The 21,444-nt window shown below is 41.0% G+C and overlaps 2 protein-coding genes across 10 annotated transcripts; one reads left to right on the forward strand and one right to left on the reverse strand.

The window, feature by feature from the left end:
* The first annotated feature begins 893 nt into the window (after nucleotides 1-893).
* Nucleotides 894-7,261, forward strand: fbxo2 (F-box protein 2). The gene is made up of 6 exons (XM_040158705.1): nucleotides 894-1,005; nucleotides 1,793-1,858; nucleotides 2,548-2,674; nucleotides 5,490-5,582; nucleotides 5,667-5,805; nucleotides 5,928-7,261. The coding sequence occupies exons 2-6, from the start codon at nucleotides 1,822-1,824 to the stop codon at nucleotides 6,060-6,062; spliced, it is 531 nt and encodes a 176-aa protein (XP_040014639.1). The 5' UTR covers nucleotides 894-1,005; nucleotides 1,793-1,821; the 3' UTR covers nucleotides 6,063-7,261.
* A 1,933-nt stretch (nucleotides 7,262-9,194) lies between these two features.
* LOC120783438 (small vasohibin binding protein) lies at nucleotides 9,195-13,181 on the reverse strand. 9 transcript variants are annotated; one of them, XM_040116465.1, is made up of 3 exons: nucleotides 13,057-13,181; nucleotides 11,766-11,899; nucleotides 9,195-11,600 (listed from the first exon to the last, which is right to left on the reverse strand). In XM_040116465.1, exons 2-3 carry the CDS (start codon nucleotides 11,877-11,879, stop codon nucleotides 11,514-11,516), a joined length of 201 nt encoding a protein of 66 aa, XP_039972399.1. In that variant the 5' UTR covers nucleotides 11,880-11,899; nucleotides 13,057-13,181; the 3' UTR covers nucleotides 9,195-11,513. The 9 variants fall into 9 exon arrangements, with proteins under 9 accessions (XP_039972399.1, XP_039972395.1, XP_039972393.1 ...); XM_040116461.1 differs by lacking the exon at nucleotides 13,057-13,181 and adding an exon at nucleotides 12,517-12,701; XM_040116459.1 differs by lacking the exon at nucleotides 13,057-13,181 and adding an exon at nucleotides 12,517-12,700 and having other exon boundaries at nucleotides 11,766-11,937.
* Nucleotides 13,182-21,444: the final 8,263 nt, after the last annotated feature.

Here is a 21,444-nt window from a genome sequence, read left to right on the forward strand (position 1 = left end):
CCAAGCACACCTCAGAATCCACAATGGACTACCTCAAGAGGCACAAGCTTTTGATGGTTTTGCCATCAAAAATTTGTGGATAGACCTCAAAAGAGCAGTGCATGCAAGATGGTCAAACAATCTTGCAGGTCTAGATGCCCTTTGCAAGGAAGAAGGAGTGAAAATCCCCCAAACAAGAAATGAAAGACTCTTAGCTGCTACAAAAAGCATTGACAAGCTGTGGTACTTGCCAAAGGGCATGTGAATAAGTACTGATCATGCTGGGTTTCCAAAATTTAGTTTCAGGTCCTTCTCCTTTTTTGTAAAAGGAAAGTAATCTGGCCTAAAATAATAAAGAAATGGTTCATCTTTACCTTTATGCCAGAACTTTTTCATGCAGCTATACATACATACATACATATATATATATATATATATATATATATATATACGTGTGTGTATATATATATATATCTACATATATATATATATATATGTAGATATATATACCGTATGTATACCGAATGTATGTAATCAGTTACCGGTTATGATGTTGTGGCTGATCGATTTATATATATATAACAAGTTAACCTGTATATATAAACCTCTAAGTTCTTGCTGCTCTCTGTACTGTTTCTTTGTAATTGAGTTTGTTAACGTGTGTTTTGTTTGCGTGTTTAAAGCAAACTCTGACCTTTTATTAATGTGAGTACTGAATTTTTTTCCCACTGTTGGTGATGTGTTTGCTATAACCCACATTTTTGCTGAGTGTGTGCACGTGTGGTTCTGCTGAGTTCCGCTGGACGGATGCTCCCTCCCAACCTGCAGATTGGGTGTTTTTTGTCTCTCCTCCTCTTTCCCTCTCCCTCCCTCTCTCTTTTACTGTGTGTGTTTGTGTGTGTGTGTGTGTGTGCTCCCTGGTTATAAAAGCCACTGTCATGAGGGTGCTACCCTGCAGAGAAGCTCAAGTGTCGGTCCGAGAAAGAAACAGAGGAAACAGAAGATTGCACTTGCTTTCCCCTGGCTGTGAGTAACACATTCTGCTCTCATATGTGTTTAGACAGAGCTGAGTGTGTCATTTACATTATAGCATGACATTAATGTGCATGTACTGCATCATTTGTGCCTACAACTTAAGAGTCTGCAGGGGCAGATGACTCAGCTGTTTCTATTTGGAGCTTTAGTGAGCATTAAAATGCAGAACGAATATGCAGCTAAGTAGTGTTTAACACACAATTCTGTTCTATTTGCCTCGGATAGAGTAAACCTTTAGCCAAAACTGCTATTTCTACTTTCTAAAATAGTTACTATTGCTTGTGTTATGACTGACTCTTAAGAACGCAAAAATTAGGCAAATCAAACTAGCCCCTTGAACCATTGTTTCAATGGTAGTGTGCTACCCCAGGTTGCTTTCCTGCTGGCTGATGTCCATCTGATGACTGGTTGATCCTCTGTGATACCTCCCATTCAGGATGGACAGAGGGAGGCTTTTGCCCCATCTGCTGTGCTGTGAGTCAGCAGACAGGGTATTATAGTGTTTGGGTTTGGAATCTGTGGAGATGACCTGGCCCGGTTTTGGACTCTGGGGTCTCCTTCATATGGGCTGTTTTATTTTTAACCTCTTCAACACCGCTGGACCCAACACTATATCTGTCATAAGACCCATTGTTCAAACCCACAGTCATTTTTTTTTAACTCTAATAAATAGTACAAATATTTCAATTGTTCTGAAGCTTTGACCTGATTTGTGGGGGTGGACAGCGTGATCGAAGCATATTGATCCAAGTTGCTTTTTCCTGTTTTGCCTGTACAGGCCCTGCCCTCTCTGTATAAGCTGTAATCATGGCCAAAAACCTGCTGAAAAATCCCAGTGGGGAAGGTAAGATGTCATTAAAGTATCTGCAATTATGTAACTGGATGTTTAACTCAATGAAGGTGACGTGTAGTTTTTTATGGTCTAAAATGTACTTTTCAGATATATTGCTACACTTCATTGAACACAAAGCTAATCTGTGCTCATTCTTAACCAAATTGTGTGACATTTTGGGAAATGCGCATATTCACCTTATTGCTGACAGTTGAGAACATAGATACCACTTTCATGTCTGTATGGTAAATATTAAGCTACAGCCAACACCTGGTTAGCTTAGCTTGGCATAAAGACTGGAAACAGGGGGAAACAGCTAGCCTAAAATTCACCTAGCTGCACCCTTCAAGCTTACTTACTGTACCCAATATTTAACATACAAATATGAGAGTGGTATCGATCCTTTTATGTAATTCATTCTCTCAGATGTCAACTGAGCAGCTCCACCAAATGAAATGCAGATAATGATTCGGAAAAAGCCAGTAATGGACCTTGCACTAACATTATTTTGTGAAAGTGCCATTTCCAAGGTCAAAATTGAACTGTCCCATAAATCCTCAATTCTGGTCTTGGCCTCAAGCCCTTTTGTTGGATGGTCAAACTTAAACTTGCTCTTGGAATTGAGCTTGACTCATAGTATCCAGAGTAGAAAATATGTGATACTACTATTGGCATCTTGAGATTGTGCATTTCCCTCTCAGAGCAGCTGGAATTCTGGGATTTAACGGAGAATGGTGGGAGCCAGTGGAAGGTGGAGGACATGCCAGGAGACTGTGGCCATGACTTCAGCAACGACGGAGTGACCAAGTACTTTGCAACCTCGTTTGAGTGAGTATTTATCATTGTATGTGTAGTTATACAACTAAATTTAAAGGCTAAAAAAATGCATAAATGCATATTGTGACGGTTTGGTGAGGTTTAGGCACCTGTACTACTTGGTTAAGTTTAGGAAAAGATGGTGGTTCGGGTTAAAAAGTACTTTGTTAAGGTTAGAGGACCTTCGTTGTCATGGTTACAATAATAAACATGTGGTTAAGGTTGTGGAACAGTCATGGGTAAGAGAATAATGTTGACTATTGGTTTGACATGGGAAACGGACAGCAGTACCTGTCTGAAAGCTTGCACAGATGACATGTGGGGTCTTTTTTTTTTAAATAGGTCTCGAATGGAACTATGAAGCCCTGGAAAAACAAATGAGTATCTTAACAGATGGAAAATGGTTCCTTTACCAATATAGATATCTAAATATTATGTTATTTCAGACTTTACCTATATTTATCAGTCCAAATGAGTTTGTAAAATGAGATAAACATTTGGGTGGTTTTATATGGGATGGGAAGAGGGAATGGGTGGAAATGAAGGTATCAGAGTTTGGATCAATAAAGACTCACAAACAAGATGGAGATTAGCTACAAGAAAACAACTTGATAAAGACATTAATATTTTACCCACAGATTAATGAACTATTGAAAACAATTGAAAATCAGTCTAAAGGACACACTTAGATTCTGGTGATAAAGAATTAGTCATTTTAATAGAGATGAGCAAAGACCCAAATTTTACTCCAAATCATAGACAATGCTTTTGAAAAATGGTCTGAAAATATAAATATAAATACGTCTGTGCAGTTAGTCAGTGAAAAAAGAATAATTTCCTTTGATGAGGAACAGGAGTTAAATTACGGACTATACGCTTTTTTAGATAGTTTCTCCAGGTAAGAAGCTATTTACAAACTTGATTTTGGAGAGCTATCAATAAATGACCTGCACCCACTTCTACAACGTCTCAGAATTAACTAATGAAAATAATGATTATCTTAATATTTTTTAAAAGATCATACTAAAGCATATATAAAATTTTAGAACAAGGACATGAAGATATATACACTAACAGAAGTTTTAGAACACCTCCATTTTTCCAACTGTTTAAATTTACATAACTCCTTGGTGCTTCTGAAATTAAAGCATAGAACAAATAAGCAATTGGAGATTTTAAATACAAGGAATCATGGAATCTTCCTGTTGAACTAAATTGAATCAAATATTTTTGACTCATCCAGCAACTGAACACACTCGTGGTGTTCTCCCTACAATTCAAATATTGTTCAGAAAATTCATCCCAACACTGTTGCAGAAATTCCCACGGATGTGTTGCACTTGTAGGTTGCTTTGCCTTCACCGTCTGTCCAGTTCATCCCAAACCAGCTCCATGGGGTTTAAGTCTGGAGACTGTGCTGGTCTTCCAGCATTTGAAGCCACCGTCTAGTTCTTTTCTTCTAACGTTTTGGGTCATAATCTTGCTGTGGGATGAACCCCTGACCTACCAGTCTGTCTTCCTGTGTTACTTCTCTTTTCCTTACCATTCTGATAACAATATACAGTTCTACTTCCTGCAGTACAGCACGCCCTAATAATGCATCAGAGGGTGTAGTAACTCACTTTGTTCCAACACTGTCTTTGTACAGACAGAGGGTTTGTAAGTGATGAGCAAAAGTTGGGGCTCCTGTAGGAATTGTTTGCATTAAACTTCAAGGTTTCATTTACTTCCAGTGGTGCAGGAAAGCTGTAAATTAACCAATTTCTTAATCCTTGAAAAATGGACATTTTGTATGAAATTTACATGATTTTTCAGCTGTTTTTTTTCTTTCCTAGGGCAGTTTACCGCTGAACCTTTGTACCATTTCAGATTATTCACTAGACTTGAACTGCTGAAATTTCAATAAAAACTGGAAAAAAAGGGGTTGGACTAGAACTTTTGACCAGTATTGTACAAGCTAAAAGACGATTGGAAGAAGATCTAGGAGAGAGATTTTTAGAACAACACACACAACTACAGCATTCCATTTCTACAGATAATGCCCGGGGGAAAAACAGTTATCGCACCAATTCAACAATCTTTAATTTATTAGTGAAATTAAAATACAGGGGAGGATGTGGGAAAATTGTGCCTCAATTAGTCATGTTTTTTGGTTTTGCCCAATGTTGTTCATGTCTGGGAAAAGCAGTTACAGAGACTGAAAAAATTATTAGAAAGGCTTCTATTTTGGATGTAGATGTAATTGCTTCACTTACTAGAATACCAAAAGAAAGAATGATATATATTTAGCTAAAATTTTAAGGATTTCTGCTTCGAAAGTTACCACTTATTTATGGTTACACAAATCGTGTCCATGCATGTATGATTGGAGAGAAATAAAAGGGAAAATTCAAACTATGGAGCAAATCACCGGTAAGTGAAGAAGGACTTACAAGGACATGACAGAAGATGGAAGAAAACGTTTCATAATAAAATCAAAAGTATGTGCCGTAACTTACATCTTAAGAAATAAAGAACTGAATGTGTATTGAACTTTTGGCATCACCCTACACCACCCAAAAGTCAGCTTGCTTACATTATTATTATTATTATTATTATTATTATTGTTATTGTATTTTTAGATTTTTGTTTGGTTTTTCAAGATGACAATATGAAAGTGAATAATCACAAAAATTCCATCTATCATTTGAATGTTACATACAGTATATCCCAGTATGTTTTATCATTTCTTGATTATATAGCTTGTCATTTCATGTCAAACTGAGTTGACTGTTTTCATCAATCCCAAGCAAAGTCATCACAGTTTGTGAAAAAATGTGTGTCCAAGGCTGTGTCTGAAGAGACAGGTGATCGACTTGTTAGCGGAGACATACTCCTGTGAACAGTTGGACAATCAGCCAGCCGTCAAAGTGGAAGACTGGTAAGACAGAGATGGACTGACATGCATGTAGACACCTTCTGTAAGTGTCGAGTGTCACTGGTTAATCTGTGGCTCATCCTGCAGGTACTGTGGGAGGACAGACTGTGGCTGCACTTATCAAATGACCGTGTGTTTGCTGGATGAGAATCAAGAGGTCATACAGGAGTTCCAACCCGAGCCGGTGACTCTTGACCCTGACTGTGACGACTGCTCATGGAAACAGGTAAACAGAGAGGAGAGTGCTCTGTACACTCACAACATTAGATATGTGAGGACACACTACAGGGTCCACAAACACCCGACTGTACAGATCACAGTGGTTGTCTCTCTCTGTATGAACTCCAGGTCAGCCATACATTTTCTGAGTACGGCCCCGGAATGCGTTTCATCTCCTTTGAACACGGAGGACAAGACACCAAGTTCTGGGATGGTTGGTTTGGAGTGCGGGTCACTGGGAGTTCTGTTACTGTCGATATCTGATCGAGAGGAAAAAGAGTGATAAGAGAAGGGAACTAAGGAGTATGAACTACTGAAAGCTGAAGGAGGAAGGGGAGTGGAGGTTGGGGGCACCAGAGTGACAGAGTGTAGGGTTCAAGATTTCAAGAGGAGCACTTTTACCTTTCGAACCTACTGTAGCTCACACCTCTGTAGAGTGGCTTCAGGAAGTATTCAGACCCCTTCACTTTTTGAACACTTTGTGTTGTAGATTTCATTATAAACGGATTAAACTGTCATTTTTGCCCATCCGTCTACACTCAATAATCCATAATGACAAAGTGAAAACGTGTTTTTAAACATTTTCGCAAATTCATTAGAAATCAAAAACTGGAATCTCTCATTTACAATTGCTGTGGCAGTCTAAACTGTAGTCAGGTGCATCCTGTTTGCTTTAGTTATCCCTATATTTCTAGAACTTGAGTCAACTTGTGGCAAACTGAAGTGACTGGACATACAGTAGATTACAAAGGCATACACCTGTGTATGCAAGGTCCCATATTCAAACTGCATGTCAGGATAATAACCGAGGCGTGAAGTCCAAGGAACTCTATGTAGACCTCCACGATAAAATTGCGGATAAGCTTCGAGTGTTCCCAGGAGCACAGTGGCCTCATTAATTGTGGAAAGTAAGAAAATGGGAGAACCAGCTGGTAGCAGCATGATGCTATGGAAGGGGCTTCTCAGCAGCAGGGACAGGGAGACAGGTCAGAATTTAGGGAAGGATGAATGCAGCCAAATACAGAGAGGTTCTTTAAGAAAACCTGCTCCAGAGTACTTGTGACCTGAGACGGGGGGACAGTTCACTTTTCAGCATGACAATGACCGGAAACATACAGCCAAGAAAACATTGGAGCGGTGTCGGGACAAGTCTGACTGTCCTTGAGTGTCCCACCCAAAGCCCAGACTTAGACTCCATGGAATATCTGTGGAGAGACCTGAAGATGTCAGTTCACAGATGCTTCCCATCCAATCTCACGGAGCTTGAAAGGATCTGCCAGGAGGAATGGGATAAACTGCCCAAATCCAGGTGATGAAATCTTATTAGAGATTTACCCAAGAAGACTCAAAACTGTAATTGCTACCAAAGGGGCTTCAACAAAGCACTGAATTAAGGGTCTGAATACTTTTGTAAATGAAAGTCTCAGATTTTTATTTTTAATAATTTTGCAAAAAATTTTCTAAAAACTTTTCACTTTTTCATTATGGATTATTGAGTGTAGATTGATGGGAAAAATGGCAATTTAATCCATTTACAAATAAACCTACAACACAGTAAAATGTGCGAAAACTGAAGGGTCTGAATACTTTCTGAATCCCCTGCACTGTATATCATGCATGTTGCTGTTCATGCTGTGGAAATGTACAGCTGCTATGAAGACAGCAGTTACTAATCTTCGAAACACCAAGAAAAACAATATCATGGTGGCAGCTTGGCTTTACTAACCTTAAAAAAAAACACTTGCAATTATGCATTAAGTACTACCTCTGCACAGTGACTTATGCTGGGGCTAAACTGAATGACTTGTTTGGTGGGTGGGGGTGTTGTAAGAAATCAAGAGGTTTATCATTCGAACGGTAATTAAAATGATGAAATAAATTGTCATCTATTGTACTGTCTGTTTTGTCAAGTTGAACTTTCATGTAAAGATCTAAGATCAACTGAATGTGAAAATCTTTCATCCCGAGATTTTTGAATTGTTACTCTTAGCACAGACTTCAGTGGTGTGTGGTTGTGGTTCGTCCTCTTTTACAAGAAACAGATTGTCAGTGGTTGATGTTGTTAGCTAGGGGATATTCACACAGTTTTTACCAACTAGACATGTGGTCACAATGGCTCTCTTGTTGGCAGTGGTGGGAAGTAATTAAGTGCTGAAACTTAGACTCTCCCTGAGCACTTTATCAAGAACACCTGTACACCTGCCCATTGATGCTACTATGCTATTATCCAATCAGCCGATCATATGGCAGTAGTGCAACGCATAAAATCGGGTAGATACAGGTCAGGAGCTTCAGTTCATTTTCACATCAAACATCAGAAAGGGGAAAATGTGATCTCAGTGACTTTGACCTTGGCATGATTGTTGGTACCAGATGGGCTGGTTTGATTATTTCTGAAACTGATGATTTTGCTGGGATTTTCACACACAACAGTCTCTGGAGTTTGGTGGTGCACAAAAGAAAAAACATCCAGTCAACGGCAGTCCTGCAGATGGAAACACTTTGGTGCTGAGAGAGGTCGGAGGAGAATGGCCAGACTGGTTTGAGCTGACAAAAAGGCTACAGTAACTCAGAATGCATACCATGTCGAACCTTGAGGTGGATGGGCTACTGCAGCAGAAGACCGCATCTGGTTCCACTCCTGTCGTTCAAGAACAGAAATCTGAGGCTGCAGTGGGCACAGACTCACCAAAACTGGACAGTTGAAAACTGGAAAAGTGTAGCTTGGTCTGATGAATCTGGATTTCTGCTGAGTCACGCAGATATTAAAGTCAGAATTTGGCAACAACAGCATAAATCCAGGACCCAACCTGCCTTGTGTCAACAGTCCAGACTGGTGGTGGTGGTGGTGTAATGGTTCGGGGAATGTTTTTCTTGGCACACTTTGGGTCCCTTAATACCAATCATCAATCATGGTTTGAAAGCCACAGCCTATCAGAGTACTGTTGCTGACCATGTGCATCCCTTTATGACCAGATTTGAATCCAACAGAACACCTTTTGGATGTGTTAGAACAGGAGACAAGCAGCATGAATGTGCTGCTGACAAATCTGCAGAAACGATGTGATGCAACATGTCAACATGGACCAGAATCTGAAAGGGATGTTTCCAACATTTGTGGACTCCATGCCATGAAGAACTGAGGCTGTTTTGAGAGCAAAGGAAGGCCCTACCCAGTATTATTATAGAGTCCCTATCTGAGCAACAAGTCATTAAGCCCAAACCTGCCAAAGTGCAGGCTTATACCCTGTTAGCTGGATCATGATCAAGACTTGTTAGGCTGAACCCCCAAATATGAACCCATTTTCAGACACAAATGGCTTAGACATGTGATTTTTAAATGAGAACACTGGTTATCGAGAAATGTCATATGAATGCTGATCATGGTTTCAACTCTTTACTCGTATTGCTTTAATTTCAAAATAACAGCACAGTGTTATTCAAGATAACGTCATGCAGGATTAACAAATCAATCCTCAAACTGTGTCAAAGATTCAAATTTGCTGGATGCCAATTGAGATTATCTAAACCTAATAAGAGCTTGTTAGGTTGATTGGATAAGCCACATTTGATGAAGAGGACACATGAGTTACAAAGGAGTACATAGCTAGGACCATGACCTCCTGTGTTACTTCGTATAAAATGCAGACACTATCAAATAGAAACACACATTTTTTTTTTTTTTTTAAAAACTCACTTTCACTTTTATTTTTATTAAATCAAAATTGTATAGCGGAAATGAAATCGGCTGACATACTGTGTTATACAATATAAATATTTTGCTGCTGTCAGCCATAAATAGAAGTCAGACTGCAAACTGGTGACTGTAACAATAAAATGCAATAAAAATTCATATACAGGCCAGTTGGCATTGCGTGTCACTGACATGAGTGTTCAAAGCGCGCACCATTAACACTGATATTAAGGGCACTGTTAGTTTAAAGCTACATTAAGCAATGTTTAAGAATCACTGAATTCCCTTTTGTTCTGCCACTCCAACTTAGAATCAGAGGCTGTGGCGATGAATTGCAGTCCTTAAACAGTAGCTGTGGTCCCCAGTATTTTGTCAGTTTAGTGTACTAGTGGTCTTTATCATGGCCAGTGATAAGCAGTTTAGCACCGCATCATTTAGGTCCCGAGCCAACAAAAATGAGATTTAGCTGTAGTGATGTTAGCAATATAGTCACAAACTGCAGCCTCAGGGACAAAGGTAACAATTAAAAAAATTTCAACCACCATTCAGCACGTATGGTAGTAAATGATAAAAACTGAATTATCTTCACAAGTGGATGTTAGAAGTCAGAGGCACATTGAACCTTCTCCCAAAAACTTGTTCCTGGCGGAAGATTATGATGTATTTCTGACGTGAGACGACTACACAAGGGAGCTTGACTGATTAAGCGCCATTGTACACTGAAAGTTTAATTGTGCTGAGTCATTAACAAGCCAACTGAACATTGCACATGACCCCTGAGTCAAGTGCTTTATTTTTATGATACATTGGAAGACAATTCAAAGTTCCGTTAATGAGTCCTGAAATTTTTGGTTCTGACAGAATTATCACAAAGCTGCGATTTTCCTGTTGGAAAAAAAGTGTAACACTGCGAGGACAGTGGTTTCTGCAGGAAGAGCCTATGTTCTCCTCTGCACCTCTCACAAAGTCAGTTAGAAAAATAACTCAGTTTTTGTCAAAATAGGCTTATTGTCAGCAAGCGTTCCCAAAACATCTCTCCTGCCATCTTCTGGTGACTCCTAAAAGGTCACGACTCCTCTGGAGCTCTCCTAAATTTGAGCCGAGATAGGAATAATTTCATAAGCTGAGAAAGTGGATACAATACTTTTACACTAAGTCCTAAAAATAGGACCTGAAAGGGCGTCACTGAGAGGATTTTTAACCAGTTACGAGTGATTTTCTACTCTCAGACGCTTGATAAATACAGACCCAGATATATCTCTCAGGAGTTTCTGACTCGATCCACAGCTAGAGGGGTACCAAACCCATTCAAACAGATGACAGCAAGGACTTGAGTGGGATGGTCATGTTGTGCGCACACACAACACAAGGAACATCAGCCAATGTATCAAAATGTAGGCCAATTAGAATGTGATGGACTGAGATCACATATCAAGACTCTTTGCATGAGGTTATTGTGGATTCACTTTCTGTCTGCTAGTGGTACATACAGCTTCAATTAGATCTACAGAGGCAAGCTGCCTAGCAAAGGTGTGCTTTTAACTGGCCGTTTTTTCAGTTATCAACACTGTGGTGCCTGTGAATGTTTTCATGTAAAGTTAATATGTGCATTTGACCTTGGCAACTTGAAACATATAAATGTGAATTAGTACACAAGAGGAAAAAAAAACAGCATGCAAGCTCAGTTTAACCATTACTTAAATGTTACAAAGGTTGATATTCAAGGAAAGGTAATGCCAGTGGCCTGATGTGTCTGTAGGAAATATTTAACTATGCTTCCTGTTCTCAATGTTTAAGTCAGGAACTCAAGTCAGTAAAAACATCAGGGGCAAAGACTGTCTGATCCCACGTCAGAAAACAAGTAGTATTTTTTAGTCTTCTGGGGAAGTAAGAGAGCACCACAAATCTACCAAAATATCTGTGTAAATATAATTGTGTATGTAACAGTGTGTATACATGGTATTTTGGGAGGGTTGACAGGTCGTGGTCCAGATGAAAGAGGACGGCAGAGCAGGCGGGACTCATTCTCCCTGTGACTGCATCTGTTTACAAAAGGCCTCAAATTGCTGCTGCTCCAACTCTGTCATCACCTTGTTCAAAGCATAAATCTGTAAACGAAGAAGGCAAGAGAGCAAAAACAGTTGTTCACACAGGAGTGAGGGGCAACGTGAAACATAATTCAGTTGGCACACTTCTACAATAATTCCCCCTGGAGTTTAGTGCATTTGTGTCAGGATTAAAAATACATGAGTAGGAGGGATGAACTCTGTCACCTCTGCTCTCTGTCTCTGTTTGAGCTCTTGCTGTGCAGATTTCTGCTTGGCCCTGTCTCCTCTGGTCGGGGTGGAGTTCAGCTTTGGCTTGTCTTTGCGGCAGGCAGGCTCCATGGTGACAGCCCTCAATCAGCCTGAGAGGTTTGAGAGGAGATGCCTGACGGTGTTGACACTGTCACCAACCAAGCCTCTTGATTAGATTAACACAACTTGACACACACACACACACACACACACACACACACACACACACACACACACACACACACACACACAAACGGGGAAGACAACATCTTAACAGTTTCGGGAACGTAGTGCGTGTTGAATGGGAGAGGGGCATCGTGCAGAATCGCGACAGTTCATGACAAGCCTTCAGTCTTGTTCTACTGTGGCCACATTTAGCTAAGTAATGTTGTTTTCTTCTCGGGGACTGTGACGTTACTTACGTTCAAGCTAGCGTCCCGCTCTCACTTAGTAATGGACAAAAAGTAACGTTAGTGACACCACATGTTTCGTAGCAATATAGCTTTTGAACATTATTTTCTAGGACAAGTCCTCCACGCTACACGGATGCAAAAGAGCTGTTTCCATCCAGCCAACTGCCAAACGTCTAGGATTAATCCTTGGTAAATTAAACGTTGTTCAAGAGACTCACATATTTGCTAGCTAACGCTAGCTAGCTGTCGCTTAGTTTGTATAGAGTAACATTCCACCAACAGCAACATCTGAGTCCAGATAATGGCAGACTTACCCGGGAAATATAAAAGGTGGCAAAGAGTAATATAATTAGATTGACGTTAAATTAGCCAGTCAGTTGGCCGAAGCTAGCTACTAGCCAATTAAAACAGCTGTTCACCAGTGTCACCAGTAAACAAATCCGAGTTGAATAGCAAATCGTTTGTACAAATGTTCCGGTTCCGTTTGTTCTTCTCCTGCCTGTAATGGCGGTTAACCGGCAACTTAACTGCGCATTACCGCCACCCAGTACTCCGAGGTGGTGACTGGAGTTCGCCACTGCCCTGACTACGTCAATTGTCATCAAAATGATAGAATAATCATCTAATCTAAAGTAATCTTATCTCAAGCTCTTTACACGTCATATGGTGCACTAAAACATCCACTAAAAAGACGCCTTCTTGTTCACAATGTCCGTGGTTCAAAGATTAAGATGTATAATTATTTAATGCTTCTCTAGGCTCAATAAGATAATTCGGTCAAATAGTGTATGGAGTTCGAGGGGATGACCACCATCCACTAATCTCAGTTTTTACCACAGCTACGTCTGGTTTACCTCACTTTTTGAAGAGAAAACTTCCCAATGAAAATAGTTCCAGCCACCTATGTTGGATTGAGTAACCGCAAAAGGAGTCGTTTCTGGGAAGACATGCTGCAGCAGCCTGTGAGCACCACAAGGAAAGCACCTCTCAACGCCACTGCGTTGAGGAGGTGGACCTGCCAAAACCTGATGTATTCACACCACAATTAACGTGGCGGAATACAAAGTGTCTGTGTGTTTTTGTGAGGCGCAGCAGATATTACCAGGTTTGACACTTAATGTAAAAAAAAAAAAAAAAAAAATTTAAATGTATTTTTTGGGTCATTTTGTAAGGTAGCAGCAGCTAATGCTCACTGTCAACACGGGCCAAGTGGGATGGATTTTAGTAAATGTAACTGTTATACCTATGTGACCAGCTCCGGAGTGACCACAGTCAATCCCGGCTTTGCAGTTCCCCTCCAGGCAGGTCTGACCACAAGATGTCGCCCTTGTCTGACAGTCCGGCGACACAGTTCTGTAGCAGAGTTCGTGAGTTTGCATTAACGCAGATACGTTGGCCATGTGACACGATTCAGCGTTAATGTGATGCCTGCGTCTGACTGTGAGGGTGCATGTGGAAAGGAGAGAAGTTTGACAGGAGAGCCTCTAATGAACTAATCCTGTTCAAGTCTTTAGAACCCCTCCAACACACACACACACACACACACACACACACACACACCTGCTTATGGGGCAAAAATGATTTTTTTTAGACAACCAGACTGTTTTTTAAGTGTTTTCCCCGTATTTTCCCTTTGGATTTAGAACAGACAACTGATAAAGCATTACTCAGACCATATACATGTAAACATACTGCACAGACTCCCCTCAGGGCACTTCTTCAGTAAATCATAAATCAGCTGAGTGAGGAGTGAGCCTGACACTCGCTTAAGGGTGGTCCAGAACCCATTTATCACCTCGGAAACAAAAACAGTCATTATGAAGGGACAGAACAACTAAACACTCTCACGTATGAAGTGAGGAAATCATCCTCTCAGACCAAACTACCTGACAGCACTGGTAGTCTCCGGTGTTGTTGTGAACTTGAGCCCTGAATGTGTGCATGTGTGCCCTCTGGCAGCGCTACGCCACAGAGATTTATCGCACGGCATACCAACGGTTTACCTGGATTTATCCTCCGACTACAGGGGAGCGCTCTCCCTTGGAATAATATCCTGCCAAGAACAACTTCTGCTGAATGCTGCAGACAACAGCCAGACCTGCTGCTCCATATGCACAGCAGCCTACAGGAAAAACACACTTATATAAAGCCTGGCAATATAGCAGGTGTTAAATGTGGTCCCTCAACTTACATATCTGTGTTTTTGTTTGAAATCCCTGCATCTAAAAGTTGCATTTCCACAATATTAAGTGATAATCTGAAACTTTTTTGGTCTGCTTTGCTGATTTCTGTCAGCAGTTAATTAACACCCAAGTTATTTTGACCCAACATAGCTGATGAAATCTTGTAGATTAGCTGTCACAAACCGCCAGAGTTGGAAAAGTTGGGGAAAACATCTTTAAGACGTGATGCGTCCCATGTAGCTTTAGTTTATTTGAATTAAACAGTAGACAAACTGGGCAGTTAGCAAGTCATCAGCTGTCAGAAAAGTGCGCCACCCCCAGAAAATCCAAGGTGAAAGACGTCATAGTGCTGACCACGCTGTCTGATTGAACAGTGATTTCTGGGAAGAGCAAAGCACAAACAACCACAGTAATGACAGAACCAGACTTAGCAACAAATCACAGGAAAAAGGTGGTGCAGGTGCAATCAACAACCGCATGGCGCAGTAATGAAGCTGCTGAGATGTTGTGAATATCGTGCAGATGATGTTAAACGGGCTCGGGAGGAGATTTAACGCTGACTTTATATGTGCTGCTTTTCTCTTAGAACAGCTGGCGTTTGTGAGAATTGGTTCAGTGATATTAAGCAAACAGCAGGGACTGTAAAGCTATGGAAATTAGCCAACGGAAATTTGTGGAGGGTTAGAGATTGGCATTTTACATGAGAAATGGTAAATTTATCGTCTGATAATTGAAGGACAAGTAATATTGTTACTCACGTTCAGGACGTAATACGTCGAATTACGCACTAAAATCTTAGCATCTTTCGAAACTGAGAGAAGGCCCGCTGGCTTTCTAGTCTAAGAGTCGGATATCTTTATGTTGCCCAAAAAAGACCTTTAGTAGCCTCTGAAGATTTTGTCTCAAATCTTAATTCTACATAACATGAAATATTCAAGAGTCACTAAATAGCATTAAGGTTGTGAACAAAACTTTCTTACTTACCTCAAGAGAGATTTTAGGAGGTCAACACTGAAAAACTCTGCAGATTGCTTCACCAGGACTGCCTGGGTGTGGTTTGATAAGGTCTGATTGACTGTAGCCTGGCTAATAATCAGAGTCATTATTAATGATTACCAAAATTTCCTCGATGTGACTCCTGCTTTGCTCCATGCCTACAAAACCAGCCAATCAGAATATAACAGAAACAGAATCCTCTTTCAGGCGTGACATTTTGTAAGAGCCATTTTTCATCACGCTTAGGAAAAAAAATAAAAAGGTTTCCTTCTACTTCTAATTTTTTAAGGTTTTCAGTGCATATAAGTGTCGGCACCATTTCCACAGCTTGTTTTTTTTTTCCTGCAATTTTGAAAACAAACAAGCAGCGTAGATGGATGGATGGATCTCTTATACTTTTTTCTATTTACATCATTGTACTACGATTCACTGCAAAGTCATCACGCAGTCTGATATGCATCAAATTGATATTGTACCGTCTGACACTGATTGAGACCAAGATTTTATTAGGCCCATCTAGCAGAGTGCTACGTGCAAGAAACTTGATCGTTGTCGTGGCACAGTCTTGAGGCACCTAAAGTCTACGGGCTAAGATCGTCTTAGCTTCAAGATACTTTTGTGGAGCGGGTCCCGGGAGTGAGCCTCACAGGTTCACGATTCACCGAGGACCAAACACGCACAGGAGCATGTCATTGTATTAATCAACATGATAATAGCTAAGAAAGTGGTTGAGAGGTTTTGACCAGTCAGTGGAAACCTCACCGTCTGATTATACAGTCAGTCAGACTGGAGCAGAGCAAAGGAGTGTTGCAGAGTGAGGAGGAAAGGAGATGAAAAGGTTAAGAAGTAAGGGAAGAGAAGATGGAGAGATGGTTAACATTTTATAGAGTGGCAGAGAGGGCTGGAGAGGGGAGGGATGAGGTGTGGGGAGAAGGGCCAAGGAGCCGGCAGCGGCACAAGTGTGTGTTAGGAGCCTTGTTCTTCTAAATTAAACTCTCTCTCCAGGGGGAAGAACAGCTCTGACTGCTCTTTCACACCAGCGGCCCTGAACACACAAACTCACCACAACCTCCTAATCCTGCTCGCCAGTCCACTGCCAAAAAACACACACACACACATACACAGCACGCACACACACACACGTAAGCGCGCTGTGTACAAATCCCCATAGACATGTACGTATTCGTACACACAAAGTCTTTCAGGACTAAAAATAAACGACCGTGATGACTGTGCCCAAAAATAACTGGACACACACGCATCCACAAACATACGCTTACTGTACACGCATGCACAAAGGCCTTCACGCATGCACACGCACTCCGACACAAACATGCAAACGCACTCCGTTGCTCGCTTCACACCTGAACCCCAATAGACCCACAGCCGCCAAAGCAAACAGAAACCAGCAACCAGCATAAAAAAAAAAAATAGATATGGGCCGGATATGACCTGACAACCAGGGGTCAGCACACACACACACACACACACGACGACATACACACTCTGAACCCTGTCAGGATGTATTTGAGGTTCATGTTTTGATGTCAGGAAAGGTTTTAAACACCACTCTGCTTCACATTTATACAGCTACGGGTAGCTGCCAGGAATACCAAAGAACATCAACGAGATGAGCGCCTTGCTCAAAGGCACCTCAGCCGAGTCTGCTCAGATGTGTGGTAAGGAGACAAGGGGGAGAAAAGGGGGTAATGAAAAGGGGGTAATGAAACTGAAGATTTTCACTGGGTGACTGGGCAGAGAGAGTTAATGACAGAGGACGTTTATGACGTGGCTGCCGTTTGAGAGAGAGAACATCCCACCGTGTATTGAATGGACAGTGACACGCAGAGATGTTTTGGGGAAAGTCCAAGTCAAGTGTCAAGTACTTCAGGCAAAGACCGTTTCAAGTCTCTAGTCCCTGAGGCCGAGTCAAGTCTCAGGTCTTTGGGGCCAAGTCAAAGTCGAGTCAAACGTCCGTCACAACAGTCTCAAGTCAATTCACAGGTTTTTCTAAGCAAATTGCAAGTCAAGTTGTAAGCCTTTCAGTATTGCCTCAAAAAATGAAATGGCTTTTGACAGTTTTACCAGGTCAAAACTGGCCTCCAAGTCAAGTAAAGTCCCAGTCTCGTCTGCAGTCCTCATTTTTTTTAAGCAGTGACCAAGTCTAAGTTTCAGCTCTCAGCCAGCACAGATCTGGTGAAATATCAAGTCCTCTTGCACATGCTCACACTTTTTTACAGTGTGATTATGGCATGTTATGTTAATTTGAAAAATGTTTGTCCTGATATCAAAAATATATTTAGTTTAAAATAACCAGATACACAAAATGATGAGGGTAAAGCACATGAACATTCATTTTTTATTAAGAATTTATCTGATAATGATGATTTAGAGGTTGTTGTTGCTTTTAGCTGTGTGAACTCCCTGGAAAACAAACAAAAACAACCATACAAACAAATGGTCAAATAGAAGTGGCTGCAGAGTCTGTCAGTGCTCTGGTACATTTTAGTGACCCACTTCCATCTTCTCAGAGATAATAGTGCCTCCTTGCAAACACTGAGGGGACGTCCTAACGTCGACCAAATCCCAGAACATCTGTGTTGAACAAGCGACTCCCGCCCAGTCCCCTCTCAGCATCAGGATATTCCTGGAGACTGAGGGATTTCAGACCTTAATCTCCTGTCTCCTCTTCCAGTCTCTCACATAACAAAACAGACTCAGTCTGGGATGTGCCGACGTACACGCACACACGCACACACGCACACACACCCACACACACCCACAAACGCACACGCACGCACGCACACACACACACACACACACACACACACACACACACACACACACACACAGGTCCACTGGTGAAACTATAACTATTTTTTTGGGGATTGTATCTGTGGTTAAACATTTTGGAATGACCTTAATAACTTTTTGAACAGGAAATTAGATACTCAAATATAGAATTGAATTTATTTTACTTTGTATTTTTACTGATGAAATGCCTGTCAAGATGTAATGTAATTACAAAATGTAATTCTGTCCTATTTCTTTATTAGCAAAATTCCAAATACACTCCACCAAATTTACAAATTTGTCCTACTTAAAATTCTATCTGGACATAGTGAAAACGTAGTGAAAAATAGAGCCTTGTATAATGAATTTGATCTGCAATTTATATTTATTTGATTTTTTGCTTTTTATCTATCATAGTTCTTCATTGCTGTATTATTATTTGTTGTTAATATTGTTGGAATGGTAAAAAAATATATAATAATACATGAAATTATGATTATCTAAGAACACACATTTGTTGGCTGGTATTGGCATGGAGAAGACTTAGGGTGTGGTCAGACCACCACTAGCCCTACATGAAAAAAGGCAGCCACCTCATTAATTTCAAACACTGAGCCCATTAATGCCCCTTTCAGACATATGATGAGGATCGACTCAACGGGCCTTGGTCCCATTCATAGCGACAGCTGTCACTCTGCTTCTCATTGCCAGTATGGACTCCAGTCTGCAGTGTAGTTTGGAAACACTTCACTGATAAACCTGAAATCAAATAATTCACCAGAAATACACAAAGTTTCGGTTTCACCCCTCTGTCTGTTCATCTGCAGGCCCACTCTATTGTTCGTCCAAGAGACGGTCAGTTAAATGACATTAAAGTGCTGGCATCATTAAATTAATTTACATTTCTGGTCGCAACGCTAGTTCACCAAAGCCAGGCAGCGTTCGACCCGTGTTCAACCCTGCTCGCGAGGAGCCGACGCAGGTTGACCCGTTCAGATAGACAGCCAATGCGAGTTTGACCTGCGTCACTGTCCCAGCCTGAAACGTGAATAGAGCTGGGTGCTGATGCAGAGGGGGAGAAAAAAAAACAAAAGACGCAGGGTTGTGCCGCAAAAAAAGCTGAACCTGGCTTAAATCAATACGATGTTCTTCCAGTGACACACTGTGCTAGTGAACTGGATCAATGCAAGCGTATGTTTTACCGGTACTGGTTTATAACATGAACAGCGTAGTCCTGCTGTTTACCAGGATTTAATCTGTTGGCTCTCAGGTTGTGCAACACTGACAAACACATTCTATCTATTGGGAAACTTTGACACCCATCTTATGGCACCATTACAAGAGCTACTTTAGTCCATCAGCTGCTCTCACATAAGTTACTGTTTTGTCAGTGCCAACTACAGAAATTTCGGTCAGCACCTGCTTCGGAAATCCATGACCATACAACATTAAGTACAGGAGAGAGCAAGCTATTTTCCTGCTTGAGTGCATGGCTCGTGTATAGTTTATAGTGGGCCTTGAAAATGCGTTATATATTCCCTGACTCCTTTAATAAACCTCCATGGAAACCAGAGCGTTTCCAACAACATCACAAGGTCTCCACCTAGCCCGGAATATAGTACAGTGATCAACAAGCCTATCATCCCCTATCAGCGGTCAGTAACAGATGTTTATTTTGTGCAACAATTGTATTTATCAACGCTTAAATGTGAAAAATGTGTATTAAGAATGGTGGGAGATAATATGGCTGTGTGGCTAAGTCAGTACCTATTTCAAGTTCTCTCATGCAGATTCATTGTGGCGAGTTCTCTGCGTTTTTTTTTTTCCCCCACCGGCTTCGTTCACAGCTGCCGAGCCGGTGCATCTGCAGACGACTTTGTTCAGCATAGCTGGCCTCACACAGTCGCAAACGTACTTCTAAGTGCATTCGCTCAACTCGCACACCCCCCTGCGCCACCCTCCTCCTATCACCCCCTTCGCCCCTCGCGCCTCACCGGGGAATCGAAGGGTGAGAGTCCGAGAGAGGGGTGAGGCTGAAGAAGGTGATGCTCGTGCTATAGGAGGAGGACGGAGGGGAACAGTGTATCCTTTAAGTCCATGTGAGAGAGACAGCGGGGTCAGTGTGTTTGGCCTGGCCGGCCCTCACTCTCTCTCTCTCTCTCACTTTCTCTGTCCCAGGAGCTGCTTCTCATTAAGCCTGTTTGTTTTGGCTGACACACAGTGGCACTTAGCAGCAACACGCTCGCCCACATGTGTGCGCACAGACACACATGCATCCCACATACACACGTACACACAGTTTTGTTTATTTTGGCAATGACCAGGTGCCACTTAGTAGAGCCTCTAAACGCCAGCGATCAGCCGAACACACCACTGTGTTTACTTTAGCCGAGCGTGGAAACACACCCCCTTCGATTGTACACACGTCTAACCGAGCTGAATATGTGGTGATTCGAAAATGTACACCAGGAATGAATATTTTACTCATTTTCACCCCCCATAAATATAACCTTACTCGCCTCATAACATTTACTTTAAATTCATATAAATTATTTGGTTATTCTGTCCTTTTAAAAATATTTTGTTAGTATATTACACTGATGAAAGTCTGCAATTGTTTTTGGTCGCAGTACTTTCTTTAAAACATGCTGATTCCACCACCAGAAAATAACCAACCATTCTATGATCAGTGTATTTATTCTTGGTAGAAAACTAGACTTTTATTGCAGCACAATTTCTGCTATTGCAGTAAACTCTCTTCATTCAAATCATGTTACCCACTTTCAGAACATCATTTGAAGAATTGTACATCTACTCAACAAGTTTGCGCTTATAAGATGATTTTCATTATACTTTAATGTGATATATTCATTTCAATCTATAAATGAATTTTTTTTTTAAATAAATTGTCACAAAATTGTGAAAAATGCCCATCTCAAACTCACAGTGCCCCAAGTGACATCTTCAAATTGCTTGTTTTGTCTGATCAACAGACTAAACCCAAAGATATTCAATTCCCATCATATAAAACAGAGAAAGGAGCTAAACATCACATTTTAGAAGCTAAATCCAGAGAATATTTGCCATTTTTAATCCGTTCAGCATTATTGTCTCTCTAACTTTATTTAGTGCTTTAAACACAATTACTAGAGTGATTTATAGCATAGTAAAAAAAGCCAAATGGAGAATTACATTTTTCTGATGATCATACCTGCATCTTACTTGGAGGCGTTCGTCTTTACAAGAGAGTTGATGAGGTGATCTAATATT

The sequence above is a fragment of the Xiphias gladius genome, chromosome 21 (genome assembly GCF_016859285.1).
Source record: "Xiphias gladius isolate SHS-SW01 ecotype Sanya breed wild chromosome 21, ASM1685928v1, whole genome shotgun sequence".
In the NCBI taxonomy this organism is placed as follows: domain Eukaryota; kingdom Metazoa; phylum Chordata; class Actinopteri; order Istiophoriformes; family Xiphiidae; genus Xiphias; species Xiphias gladius.